The following is a 12,991-nucleotide window of genomic DNA, read 5'->3' as shown; positions in this document are numbered from 1 at the left end:
GCTGTAGTATCTTGATGTTCAGATATTAAAAAAAAAGAAAACAGGCATACAGTAAAATAATTCTTCTTCCATAATTTATCAAAACAAATATGTAATTTGGCCCTTTTATATCAAAATAAATTGAAAATTATAAATGCGCCGGTCGTCTTACATGCGTGCACCCCCGATCACTGCCAATAAATGACTGAATCTCTTTCACATAAACACCGGCCACAGAACAGCGTCTCTGTCTTCCTTGTTATGAGATATATCTTCGTGCTCTCCTACAAATTTATTGCTGTACTGGCGTCACATTCATTATTTGCATAGCAAGGACAATTTAAAAAAATAATGAAATCCGGCATATTTATTCAAATTTTGCTTTCTAAATCCGATGTAAAAAATTCCATTTGAAGATTACAAAAAATATAACTTCATAATTTAAAAAAATAGGAGTGATATACCAAGTCTTGTATTGTATGTAGACTAGTGTGACATCATAGCCACACAAGATTTAAATAAATAAAAAATGGTCTGGATACTCGTATTTTATAATTTATCAGGATATTTCAATGTTGGGGTTTAGCAAGTCGGATCATAAAAAATAATGAATGATTGTGTTATAGATACGTAATTTTGTAGTTAATTAATAATAATTTTCATAATCGTGTATCGGGGCGGGGTAGGGGCTTTGGGTTTCTGTTCCAGAGTCTGCACTACTACGGGACCAAATTTGACATTCAGTTGGTACTCATTACAAAAGTACGTTACAATTTACAATACTTCGAGAAGTCAAGATCAGCAAACATATAAATTATATTGATTCATCACATATTAAAAGATTTAAACCGGTATATTTTGCATTTATTTTTAATATTTTTTAACAAAATGTACCTACTACTTAATATCCAGTAAGTATCAATGTCAGCCACATTCATACTATAATATTATTTAAATTTATATTCGTAATAATATATAAATATTAATATGAATGTTACATTTTTTCGCAAAACCATTTGCATAGATATTTAAAATAAACCCTTTAATTGTACGAATTCTTTCATCGTGTCGAAGAAATAAAGACACAAAATACTATGGGGGAAAGCTCTTAAATAATAAGGTAAAACGCCTTTGTAGAGTGAAAAAAATCCTTCAGTTTTTATAGATTTTAATGCACAATCTCTGATTCCACTATATTTGATTCCTTTTCCGTAGTCGTCAATGCCTGAAAGTAGATTAAATTATTTAAAAACCCCAATAACATAATACATCAAATATCAAATATTAATCTATGACTAGGCTCAAAATAAATAAAAAAATTAACAATGTAGCTACAGAGTTTTATTTACATGACAAAAATGAATCGATTTTCTGTGAATTTTTTAAAATAGCTACATAATATTTACGAATAAAGTAAATTTTAATATTTGGGAAACGCTTAAAATTTTTAAAGATAACTTTTACGTTTTTGTACAAAACAGCAAAACACAGCAAAACAAAAATAAAACACTTTTTACTGTTTCAAAACTTCATAAATTTACAAAATTAAAGAAAAATAGATATTTCATAAATATTTATATGATCAATTACCGGTTTTGTCGCATTGGCGATATTGCTTTGACTGGTTGGGTCGGGCGTCTTTTATTTTTATAGAGAATTAGGTACAATTGATATATTTGATATTATATCCAAGTATAGTATTAATTACATGAAAACAACGTCTGATGATAGAAATTATGAATAAAGATACATTTATTTTCCTTGACTTGACAGTTAAAAATGCACATTTCAGCCGACGTGCTGTATTTTATGTTTAAGCTGATTACCTTGATTATATAGTCTTGTTGAAATCACATCAAAAGGACACATACATAATGCAAGCAGTATTGCACTTATATTACTACATATAAATGCCGAAGTCAGATACTCGTCAGTATAAATATCATTGGCTTTCATAATTTCTCTGCAAAACTGTAAGTATGTTAGATAACATATATTACACATCTTTACATATGTTGTCTGAAATCATTATAGTAAAAAAATAATGTGAACTACCTCACAAACGAAGCTATTTGAATAGAGCTTCCGAAACCAACCCTCGTCACAGCACTCTCCCATCCTCTCCACAAACCCTTTATTCCCCCTCTTGCATAAATGTCGCGAAATGCGTGAACTGTACCAGTATATCGATGTTGACACCCAACAGCAATATTTATATGTGAACTAGACTGAAGATGAGTTTTTACTAAATAAAGAGGACTCGCTACTAATGCACCAACAATTCCTGATAGTGCACCAAAAAATATGCAGTTTGTCACATTTGGCTTTCCTTTTTTGTTTACGGTTAACATGTTTTTGTCGGCGGTTTCATAAAGACCCAACCTAAAAAAAAAATTGAAAAATAACCAAACGCAATGTATTTACGACTGTTCTTAATTGTATGGTAGTTATATATTAATTTAAATATGGCTAACATAAAGTTAAAAGTGTTTACCTAATACCATTGAAAATCATGTGGAACCCCATTGCTGGTACAAGACCTTTTTGTAGGGCAGTTAAACCATCTGTTTTAGCTATTATATATATGGCATGAGGAACATTTTTATATAATTCTTTAAACTCTTGCACATTTTTTAACTCTCCCTGTAGTTGCATACGAGTTTTAATGACGTCTAATGGATTACTAAAAATAGCAGCACATCCTGCAGCAAATCCTCCTATAATGAAATCCATGTTGACAATTTTTTTTACTTTGAAAAATCTGCAAAAATAAAATACGCTCTGAAAAAAAAGTCAAATTAATTCTTTGTGTTGCAAGAAATAATAATATTGGTTTTTATTGTTGCTTTTATATTTTTTATGCATATAAAGTTGCACGGGAGTCTAACGAAATTTAAAAAATACTTAATTAAAAATATATATAATATATTCTGCATTTTGCGTGACCGGCAACCGTAGCGATAATAGATAATACGTCACCGAGAAAAACTAAATAAATGATAATAATGCTTTGATATTTTTTTGTCTGAAATTTATTTTTGTTTGCTTTATAAACAATATTTTTTTTATCCGTTTATTAGTGTTGCCATTTTAATTTCAAATTTGAAGTGAAATGTCAAACGTCAAAGTCGAAATATGCCGCTCGGTTCCGCAGTTTTAAGTTTTGATTTGTCCATTTTGCATTATTTTACCTTAAAAACAAATTTATTTTAATTTATGATTACATGATAAATCTAAAATATTTATTTTATGAGTACAGTATGTAGGTAGCGAAAATGTCTTTACTCAGCTCAGTGGAAAGTACTTTTTTAGACAGTGTAGTAATTAAAACACTGAAAAATAATAATATTTTAAATACATTGGATTTTTTAAAAGAAGATTCTGCCAGATTAGTAAATATAACAAAATTGTCCTATAAGAGTGTGCTTCATATACGTCAGCAAATATTGGAGAAATATGGAGCTCAGGTAATTAATGGAAGTAACTATCACAAGAAACTAATCTGTACTTTTGCAATACTTCCAACATGCATTGCCAAGTAAGTTAAAAAAAGTTATTTTAATGTCATAATAAATTATTGCGGATATGGTGGTGAATTTACTTTTTATTTAAATATCTTTTCAGCTTGGATGAAATCCTTCAAGGAGGGCTGCGGTGTGGAAAAATAACTGAAATTTGTGGCCTACCTGATTCAGGAAAAACGCAATTAGCCTTCAGCATTGCGTCAAATGTGTCAACTGAATTGAAACAAAATGTTCTGTATATTGATACTAAATGTGATTTTAATCCAAAAAGGTTGCATCAAATTATATCAGAGAGGTGCACTGAAGATAACGTATGTATCCGTTTAACTTCTAGATATTATCCTTATAAGTACAGATTATAAATTTAAAAGAACTTAATTTTTTATGCAGTATTTTTTTTCCAAAACAACAATTTATCTTGCTTAACATTTGAATCCAAAGTATTTAGGTTTAAAATACCAGAATTTTAAATAAATTTACAAGTTTGTCCAAATATTTATAGAAGAGTACAACCCTCAAGGGAGTTTATTGATATTTTTCTCCAAACATCTCAGTTCATTCTTTGCACTGACATAATAATAGAAAATTTTCAACTATCTAAATACACTCGCATTTTTTTCCTAGTTTTAAATAAAATGGAATAGTAATGAGTTTACACTTTCACAGGAGGTGGCTGAGAATTTGGAACGCATAAAGGTTATAAGGCTATTTAATATGCATCATCTTATATCCTTTTTGCATGAATTGCAATCAAACGAGAAAATGATGAAAACTATTCGTCTTATAGTTGTGGATTCTTTACCGGCCCTCATGCTTCAATTTCAAGGTGACCAGTCTAAAGACAGTAAGGCCCTGTTTTAATATATTTCAGTATCTACCTACATTATTCAAGCACTTAAAAAATAATTACCTATTTTTTTTAATTGGCCAAATTGTTTCCACAGTAACTTAAACCTTTGAATACAATTGTCGGCCCCAACCGGTGTAAGTATGTGACAGATTCCACAAAATTTTCATACTAATGTTTGCGTTCAATAAATGTATCTTGTAAGTAGTATGAGAATTTTAAGGCAACATTCAATGATAATTGGTAAACATGCTAAATTAGCTATATAAATAGACCAAAAGTTAAAAGATAACGGAGAAAAAAAAAGTTAATGTTTTTTGTTAGAAAATTGTTTGGGATTTATGAGAAATATGCAAAATAGGCTGGATAACAAAAAATCCAATGGGTTCTTCTTTTTGTCTTATCACTTGTCCCTAGTACCAGAGTATTTTTGAATAATGGGCTGTTGAGTCTTTTCATAATGCGGAGGATGGAGGCATTAGTTTGTGTGGCATTCAGTTCACAATATACTCGACATCCTTCTCCATCACCACATATCCAACGTGTCTATTTTGTCATTTCTTCTGGTTTATGGTCCAAATTTTTGCGCACCATAGGAAAATATTGGGAAAGCTAATGCTTTTAGTAAGCAAGCCTTGGTAGTTTTTTTTTTATTACATTCATACACAAACATGCTAAAGGTTTACCGTTAAAAATATTATTGCATCAGTGTAGTAGAGCATATTTGCATTATTTTTCTTTTCATGTATATTGATGTTTTTAGGTTTAGGACTTCTAAACCATTTTGTAAATGTTACTCGATTTATTGGCATTGCATATAATGTTCCAATTATGATAATAAACCTTCTAACACGTTGGGTTGAAGTTGCAACAAATGAAATAATAGGTATAAAAATATTTCATGTATTTTTATGGAACCCTTACTTAACTTGAAGCCCTGTATTATTTAATATTAAATTACTGATTGATATATATATATGTTTTTAAATTCACAAAATTCATGTTTTTGTAGCAATGGCAAGTTTTGAATGATTTTAGTTATGAAATCTTTATTTTAATAAAATTATATGATTTTTAGAGGAATTTGTAACTACTCAAAATGTGGAAATAAAGCCTACTCTTGGAAAATATTGGAAACACATACCTTATACAAGCCTTCATATAGAGAAATCAAAAAGTGCTCCACAAGATATTCAGATCACCATGAAGATTTCAAACATTTTTTCAAATATTAAAAACACTACACTCAAACTGGATTCAAAAGGAATAACTTAAAATGTGTATCATAATTATTTTTTAAAGACTTTTGTGTTTCAATGGTGTCAAACATAATATTATATATATATATATATCAGGTTGGGGAAAAAGTTATTTCGTATTTTGCGCCCTTTTTTTAAACTAAGTATATCTCATTCATTATTGGACGCATCGGATCATACGATACGGCGTTGTAAAGGTATGAGTGTATACTACAAACGCTTCTTTGACAGTATTGCGCTTGGTCGGTTCAGACGTCAACTATTGTGCGTCGAGTATGGAGGTCTCAAAGAAAGAAATTTGCCATATTTTTAATTTTTACTACCTGAAAGGGAAAAACGACCAAAAAAATTTGCGATGTATACGGGGCCGATACTCTTTCGGTTTATGCTGCACAACAGTCGTTCGAGCGATTTCATTCTGGTGTATGATGCACCACACTCTGGCAGGCCTGTCGTCGAAAATGTCGATAAAACCATGGAACATATCTAGATAGACAGTCATGTTAGCAGTCATAGCATCGCCCAGGAGCTTAATATCAATCATAAAACCGTTGTGAACCATTTGCAGAAAGCTGGATTTAAAAAATAGCTCAATGTTTGGGTGCCACACGAGCTGACGCAAGAAAACCTCATGGACCAAATTTCCATCTGCAAATTGCTGCTGAATCACAACAAAATCGACCCGTTTCTGAAGCGGATGGTGACGAAAAGTGGGTCACTTACGACAATGTCAAGTGACAGAGATCGTGGGTGAATGCCAACAAAGCGGCCCAGACTGTGGCCAAGCCAGGACTGATGGCCAGTAAGGTATTGCTGTGTGTTTGGTGGGATTGGCAGGGAATACTCTATTATGAGCTGCTTCCCTATAGCCAAACACTCAATTCTGCCCTCTACTGTGAACAACTCGGCCGTTTGAAGCTGGCGGTGGAGACGCGGCCAGCATTGGTGAATAGGAGAGGAATCGTGTTTTATCAGGACAACGCCAGGCAGTACACATCTTTGATGCCGCTCCAGAAGCTCCGGGAGCTCGGATGTTCTTTATACTCTTATGCATCCACCCTATAGTCCGGACCTAGAAACAAGTGACTACCACCTGTTCCTGTCTATGCTATGGGCAACGCGCTTGGGGGTACAAATTTAGCCTCAATAGAGGCCTGTGAAAATTGGTTGTCTGAGTTTTTTGCCAATAGGGACAAAGGCTGTACGAGAAGGGCATTATGAGTTGAATTCTCGTTGGCAACAAGTTATCGAACAGAACAGCGCATATTTGGCTTTTTATAAAGCATTGAAATAAAGCGAAAAATACGAAATTACTATTTCCCCAACCTAATATATAAATATATGTCTACCGGTTTTAATGAATAAAAAAAAAAATACTTCTAAACTTTTTTCTTTAGTGAAAATAATTGTTCTAAGAGAATATAATTATAAATTATCATGAAAATAAAACTCTGTTATTTGTGTTACTCAATTTTATTATTTTTCAAGAACACTACTACAGTTTCGGGAGAGCACTCCTCCCAGCGACGGGTGATATAAAACTAATCTAGTAAATACAGAATATTGTTCACTGTGTCATTATGGAATCCATACAAAAAAAACAAACAAATTACAGTAAAACCCCTTTTTTACGATTTTCAAGGGAGCAAGAAAAAAAGTGTAAAACTGAGGAAAACGCTAGTATGTGGGAAGACATCCACTTGGCTAATAAGGTGACGCGGGTCCGTTTCTACGATGGCAAGTGAAGTGAGGTAGGTCTAATATTACACTGCAAAGGGAACATAGTCAACAAAAGCGACGGGTGATTAAATAAGTGATTATTAATTAAATTCTTCTTGGAATTTATTTTTTTGTAAATTTATATTAATTCTTGATTATTCATATTACTGCCTTTGTTATTTACTTGGTGCAGGAGTTTTAGGGTGTGATTATGGAATGAGTGGTTACTATCTATTATATGATTCGCAAACTCTGAAAAATTATTATTGGTCAGGCAACGGCGGTGTTCGTTTACCCTAGTTTTTAAATTTCGGGCTGTTTGTCCAATATAGACTTTTTTGCATTTGCATGAGGTTTGGTAAATGCTACTCTCGTTTAGCAACTCTGTCTTAGACTTAAAATTAAATAAAGATTTAACAATACTATTATTGGTGTAAAAAGCGGGTTTATAGTTGTGGGAAAATGATTGCTTATTTTTCTAGAAAGAGGTCCAAGGTATATGGTTCTACGCCAGGTTTGTGGGTCGTTAGATATATCACCACTGCTAGAATATAAGAATGTTTGATTCATTTTTTTATTTTGTTTGCGTTTTAGCATTTTATCTATTAAATTAGGGTCATATTGATTATTGTAGGCTATAAGTTTAATAATTTTTAGTTCCGATTGGAAGTTGAAAAGGCTCTGTGGAATATTGATTAACCGGTTAAGCATTGCATGAAAACTGGCTAATTTATGTTGCATAGGGTGTGAAGATAAAGCAGGAGTCTGTATGGGTGGGTTTTCTGTAAATGTAAAATGCAATTTTATTATTCTCTATTTTTAAAGTTAAATCAAGAATGTTTAGGGAATTATCGCCATTGGATTCTAGGGTGAATTTGACTATGTTTCCTTTGCAGTGTGATACCAGACCTACCTCTCTCCACTTGCCATCTCCGTAAAAATGGACCCGCATCTATTAACACCCTCTTCTAACACCTTAAATAAGTGGAATAACCATCCTGCTGTATGTTACTGATTAATTTGTTTGTTTTTTGTATAGATTCTATAATGACACAGTGAACAATATTTTGTATTTACTAGATTATTTTTATATCACTCGGCGATGGGAGGAGTGCTCTCCCGAAGCTGTAGTAGTGTTCTTGAAAAAGAATAAAATTGTGTAACACTAATAACAAAGTTTTATTTTCATAATAATTTATAATAAAGTGTTACGAACTGAATGCCGATTCAATTAATAATATTATGTAATTATATTTGCCTGTGCGGTTTGTCTAGTTACAAATATTATAAGGATACAAGTTTTTTTCACTATCTACATTCTACCTGTAAACAGTAGTTACCTTTATTTGTTTCCATGAAATATGATTGTTTAATACTTGAAATACTATTTATTACTGTATTTATTATTTCAGAGTTAATGATATAATGTACTTTTGAAATACCCAGACACTAAATGTCATTTTATGTGTCAGGCAAATAATCTCTCAATTGAAATTAATTTGTTTAGATATAAAAAAAAAACAATTTTTGAAAAATCTGAGTAAACTGGTACTTCTAATTTGCTTTCGCCCTAAAGTATTTATACTACAAAATAATGAATTGTTAGTGAGTTACCTGAAAAATATGATTTATTGCGATTCAATTCCAATTTTGAATAATTTTGATCATTAAAGAAAATGAGCCAAATAATAGTTCTAAATATTTTTTTCACAATCTTTGTTTTATTTGTGAAAAAATCACAAAGCCTTAAGTATTGTTTTGACCAAGAAGTGTTGATAGCTGATAAAAACATTGCCCCTATGATGATTCAGGTCTTAGTCAATACCAAAGTTATTCTTCAATGTTGCTCCTGCAGTAAAAGCTACACAATTTTCAAGAACCGTTGGTTTAAAAAGGTTATATTCAATAATACTCTCGATGAAATAGGTCCCGATTACGATGATGTATATTTATATCTTAATATTTGGCATGAAATAGTAATAGAAAGTATTAAAGTTCAATATAGTGGATTTTATTACTGCCAAGAAAAAAATAATGAAAAAGGGATCCTTTATTTTATCGATACTGTCAATAATACTGAACTCCAAAATGGAAATTCAACCGAGTTGTTACACTGTCTTGAAAAATTAGAAAGGATAAACAAAAAATTTAAGGACATAGGAATTTTTTTTGAAACCTTTTACAAGTGGGATGTGTGGTCTACATGTACACAATTAAAATATGATACTGCAGCTCGTAAAAGATATGGATTTTGCTATGTGAAATTAACAGAATCATATGAATCGAAGGATGCAACAAATCAGTACAAGAAAATACAGTCATTTTTTAAGCCCTATAGAGTTCGATTATCTTGCCACTCAATTATTCTAAAAAATACATTTCCAGAAATTTCTAAAGTGGTTATGGATATACCCAATTTCATTTTATTTGAAAATTGTAATGCAAGTTGTAAAAGTTATTGTATTAAGGGCCGTGATAAAATACTTTATAGTGAATTTACTTCATATGAAACTGAGGGTATAGAAATTGGCTGTCTGGAGGCGTCATTAAATTCAAATGTATCTTGGTATAAAGATCACAAAATTATTTCACCTATTAAGAAAAAACATGGCAAACATCAAAATCGTTACATTGATATTTTTAAAACATTACATATCTCCAATACAAAACTGCACGACGAAGGAAATTATGTGTGCATTGTTAATGGAGTCAAGACTAGGGAGATTACTTTGTTTGTATTACCCTATGAAAGAATCCCGTTACAAGAATTAATAGCTCATTTGATATATTTATGTTTTGTGTTTACATTGATTTTTGTCTTTTACTGCTGTACATTATTTGTAACATGGAGAAAACAAGAAGCTCATCGACTCTGGATGCAAAAATAGACCGAAGAACTAATTTAAAAAATATTATGTAACTGTAGTTAGTTATATTTACATTATAATTTAAAGGCATCTATTTCAAATATAAATATTTTAATCAAATACTACCTCACAGAATTAAGAATAGTCCAGAAATCACAAATGAGCATCAAACAGAAGGCGACTAAACTACTCATAAATTAGTAGGTTTTTGACCCATTAGTTTATTCGTAGACGTCGCTCAGTACGCAACTCCTGATTTAAATTCAACTATGCCGTGTTGTGTCCTTTTAAAGTGTAGAAATACTGCTAGGATCTTAAAGAAACAGGATGGTATCACATTTCATGTGTAATTAGCAAACGAATGTTTAAGTAGCAAATGCATTACTTAAAAATTGAATTATTTTTTCATCTGTCAGATTTTCGAAGAAACAAAATGGAAGTTTCGTTAGTGTTGCCAGGGTACAATTTTTTTTTTACCCTACTTTGCTCATCTAATAAAAGAACTAATGAAAATTAGACCTTGGATTAAACAACGCTGTGAGGGACATTTGAACGACATTATCTTTAAAACATCAAATATTATTTAACATGATATAAAAATATCCATTTTATGTCAAATAAAATATGTTTTATATTTTATTTACATTCAAAGTTCATTAATTCAATTACTCTTATTAAATGACCCTTTACTTATCTACTCTGTTGTGTCAATCAATGTTTCCGCTTGCACAATAACATTTTAGAGAAATTAACTGATTGCTTTTTTTTACCTTACATTTGTGTTATGATTATTTTTTTCCCATCAAGCAACATTACGCGGTGACATCACGAATGCGCGTGGCGAAAGTAGGGCACAGTGGGGGGATTATTGGACACAGCCAGATGTATTCAAATATGATTCTACGCTCCTTCTGAACTATTCTTAATTCTATGACTTACCTTTTGTTTTTACTTTCCGGGCATTTGATCTATAAAGATAATATGATTTCAAACTATACTCTACCACAATGCATTTTCCATTTCTAACATAATTATTTAAATCTATAAGAAAATGGTCCCGAAATTGAAATGTTTGGGAAAACTAAAAAAACATAAATACTTATTAAAAAAAATGTGTAAAATAAGAAATATATTCATCCAGGCGGATGAAGAATATAGTTCAGTATATAAAATCTATCTTGTCTGGTTCTAACGGTGATGGCTACTCTAAGGTAAAAATGTTGGATAAGAAAATCGAGTGTGATAAGTCAGCCTCATAGTGTCGTATTCGCATTCGCCTACCATTCTACTGACCCCGGGTTCGATTTCTGACAGTCGACGAGAAATATTTGTTTTAATGGCGGTTTAACACTTCAACATTTTACTGTCCCTGAGCTGGTACCTGAAGCGTAAAGCTGATCACCTTACCTTCATGTAACAGATGATCGAGATATGCTTCATTAGTTGCTCCAATGTAAGTACTGTCGATTGCGGATAGGGCAGTGGTCGGCAAACTCACAAGTCAAAGGAGCTAAAGATCAGCAGTACAACCAAAAATAAGATTTCTTTTGATAGCTGAATTTCTTTTCAAGAATCATGTTTTTTTGGAGTCGGTTTAAACTAAATATTTACATTAAATAAAACCAGATGTCATAATAACAATCTTTTTGCCAATTTTTTACGCTGATATAAAAAAACTTACATTTAATGTGAACCTTGCATTTCCTTCTAAAGTTTGTATGTCAGTGTTGCTGACACGCATGTGGGCCCAGACCGGATACTGGTAAATGAAAAACTGTCAGTCCAATTACTGTTCAAGTTCCTGTCCCCAGGTTGTAAATCTGTGACCGGACAACATGTGGCTAGCGACAGTGGGACTCTGTGATTCGCGGTGAGACGAATACAGAAACCGTACACCTAGCTTTGACCTCTCCTTTGGGTGTTTTAGCCCTATAAGAGGGGGACTCCCATTTTCAGGGAAAGGCCGTAGTCGGGTTGCACTTACGCTGCCATCCCTTTTGAAAACCGATCGCCCTGTATTCTGCTTCAGCAGGGAGGTTTGCGGAGCAGAACCTTCTCACTTAGCACCTTCTCATCACTGCATCTAGAGCCTGGCTTATATAGCGGTCTGCAAGCAGGAGGAACCTTCGGCCAGGTCTAGACGAAGTGAAGATCAGGGCTGCAGGGCGGAGTGGACAAAAATTCTTGGAGCCGGAGAGAAGTGAAGTTGCAAAGTGGAAGAAAAGACTATCGGTAGTTGTAGAAGCATGTTTATTTCAATAAAAGTCTTCGGTGATATTTACTTAGTTGCACAGTGCTGCAGTCGGTCATGGCATAATTGCAAAATATGTATGTTTTAAAATATATTTATATTTATTTACATTTATTTATTTTTTAACTCAAGTGGTTTTTATTTTTAATAATTCGTATTTATCTACAGATTTCGAAAATTGAAAAGGAATCGACAAGTGTCAGACCTCAGCCAACTTCTAAAGTGGAAACTATTTTTCTTTATTGAGGTATTGGCTTGGGGAACTGGTTTATATTTTATTTTTACAGAATAAAATTTTCAAAAAACATAAAAAAAATCATATATTAAATAAAATTTTATGTTGAAAATATAAATTTTCATATTTTTCTCAAAAAGAACTAACCTAACCTAATCGCTTAGTGAAAGTCACAGGACGATACCTCGTACTGCACAGATGTTACCACTCCTGAAAGATTTCAGGGCCCTGAAAACGGATGCTCAAAACTGCCTTCGCCGGGAAACACCTCATCCCCCATGGCGTTAGGGGTCCCCGTCTGTGCAGTAAT

General features: G+C 32.2%; 2 protein-coding genes across 5 annotated transcripts; one reads left to right on the top strand and one right to left on the bottom strand.

The window, feature by feature from the left end:
- Positions 1–846: 846 nt before the first annotated feature.
- On the bottom strand, positions 847–11,040 carry LOC148284286 (solute carrier family 25 member 35-like). 3 transcript variants are annotated; one of them, XM_088242129.1, is made up of 5 exons: positions 8,669–11,040; positions 2,474–2,740; positions 2,035–2,361; positions 1,806–1,942; positions 847–1,204 (listed from the first exon to the last, which is right to left on the bottom strand). In XM_088242129.1, exons 2-5 carry the CDS (start codon positions 2,710–2,712, stop codon positions 1,008–1,010), a joined length of 900 nt encoding a protein of 299 aa, XP_088098255.1. In that variant the 5' UTR covers positions 2,713–2,740; positions 8,669–11,040; the 3' UTR covers positions 847–1,007. The 3 variants fall into 3 exon arrangements, 2 of the variants coding, with proteins under 2 accessions (XP_088098255.1, XP_088098262.1); XR_015825260.1 differs by having other exon boundaries at positions 1,195–1,204; positions 1,806–1,950; XM_088242136.1 differs by lacking the exon at positions 847–1,204 and having other exon boundaries at positions 1,800–1,950.
- On the top strand, positions 3,095–5,651 carry Rad51D (Rad51 recombinase D). 2 transcript variants are annotated; one of them, XM_088242095.1, is made up of 5 exons: positions 3,095–3,517; positions 3,604–3,814; positions 4,170–4,329; positions 5,114–5,236; positions 5,429–5,651. In XM_088242095.1, exons 1-5 carry the CDS (start codon positions 3,255–3,257, stop codon positions 5,623–5,625), a joined length of 954 nt encoding a protein of 317 aa, XP_088098221.1. In that variant the 5' UTR covers positions 3,095–3,254; the 3' UTR covers positions 5,626–5,651. The 2 variants fall into 2 exon arrangements, with proteins under 2 accessions (XP_088098221.1, XP_088098214.1); XM_088242088.1 differs by having other exon boundaries at positions 4,170–4,347.
- Positions 11,041–12,991: the final 1,951 nt, after the last annotated feature.

Source organism: Micrasema longulum, unplaced genomic scaffold (genome assembly GCF_059751315.1).
Source record: "Micrasema longulum isolate JH-2025_06_02 unplaced genomic scaffold, ASM5975131v1 h1tg000133l, whole genome shotgun sequence".
NCBI classification, from domain to species: domain Eukaryota; kingdom Metazoa; phylum Arthropoda; class Insecta; order Trichoptera; family Brachycentridae; genus Micrasema; species Micrasema longulum.
This window is presented reverse-complemented; position numbering and strand designations above follow the sequence as displayed.

Excerpts from the sequence above, each read along its gene's own strand:
- LOC148284286 (XM_088242129.1), bottom strand. The coding sequence starts at position 2,712 with ATGGATTTCATTATAGGAGGATTTGCTGCAGGATGTGCTGCTATTTTT. Across the intron at positions 2,362-2,473 it reads ATGATTTTCAATGGTATTAG|GTTGGGTCTTTATGAAACCG; the intron begins GTAAACACTTTT and ends TTTTTTTTTTAG. Across the intron at positions 1,943-2,034 it reads CAAATAGCTTCGTTTGTGAG|AGAAATTATGAAAGCCAATG; the intron begins GTAGTTCACATT and ends ACAGTTTTGCAG.
- Rad51D (XM_088242088.1), top strand. The coding sequence starts at position 3,255 with ATGTCTTTACTCAGCTCAGTGGAAAGTACTTTTTTAGACAGTGTAGTA. Across the intron at positions 3,815-4,169 it reads AGAGGTGCACTGAAGATAAC|GAGGTGGCTGAGAATTTGGA; the intron begins GTATGTATCCGT and ends ACACTTTCACAG. Across the intron at positions 5,237-5,428 it reads TGCAACAAATGAAATAATAG|AGGAATTTGTAACTACTCAA; the intron begins GTATAAAAATAT and ends TATGATTTTTAG.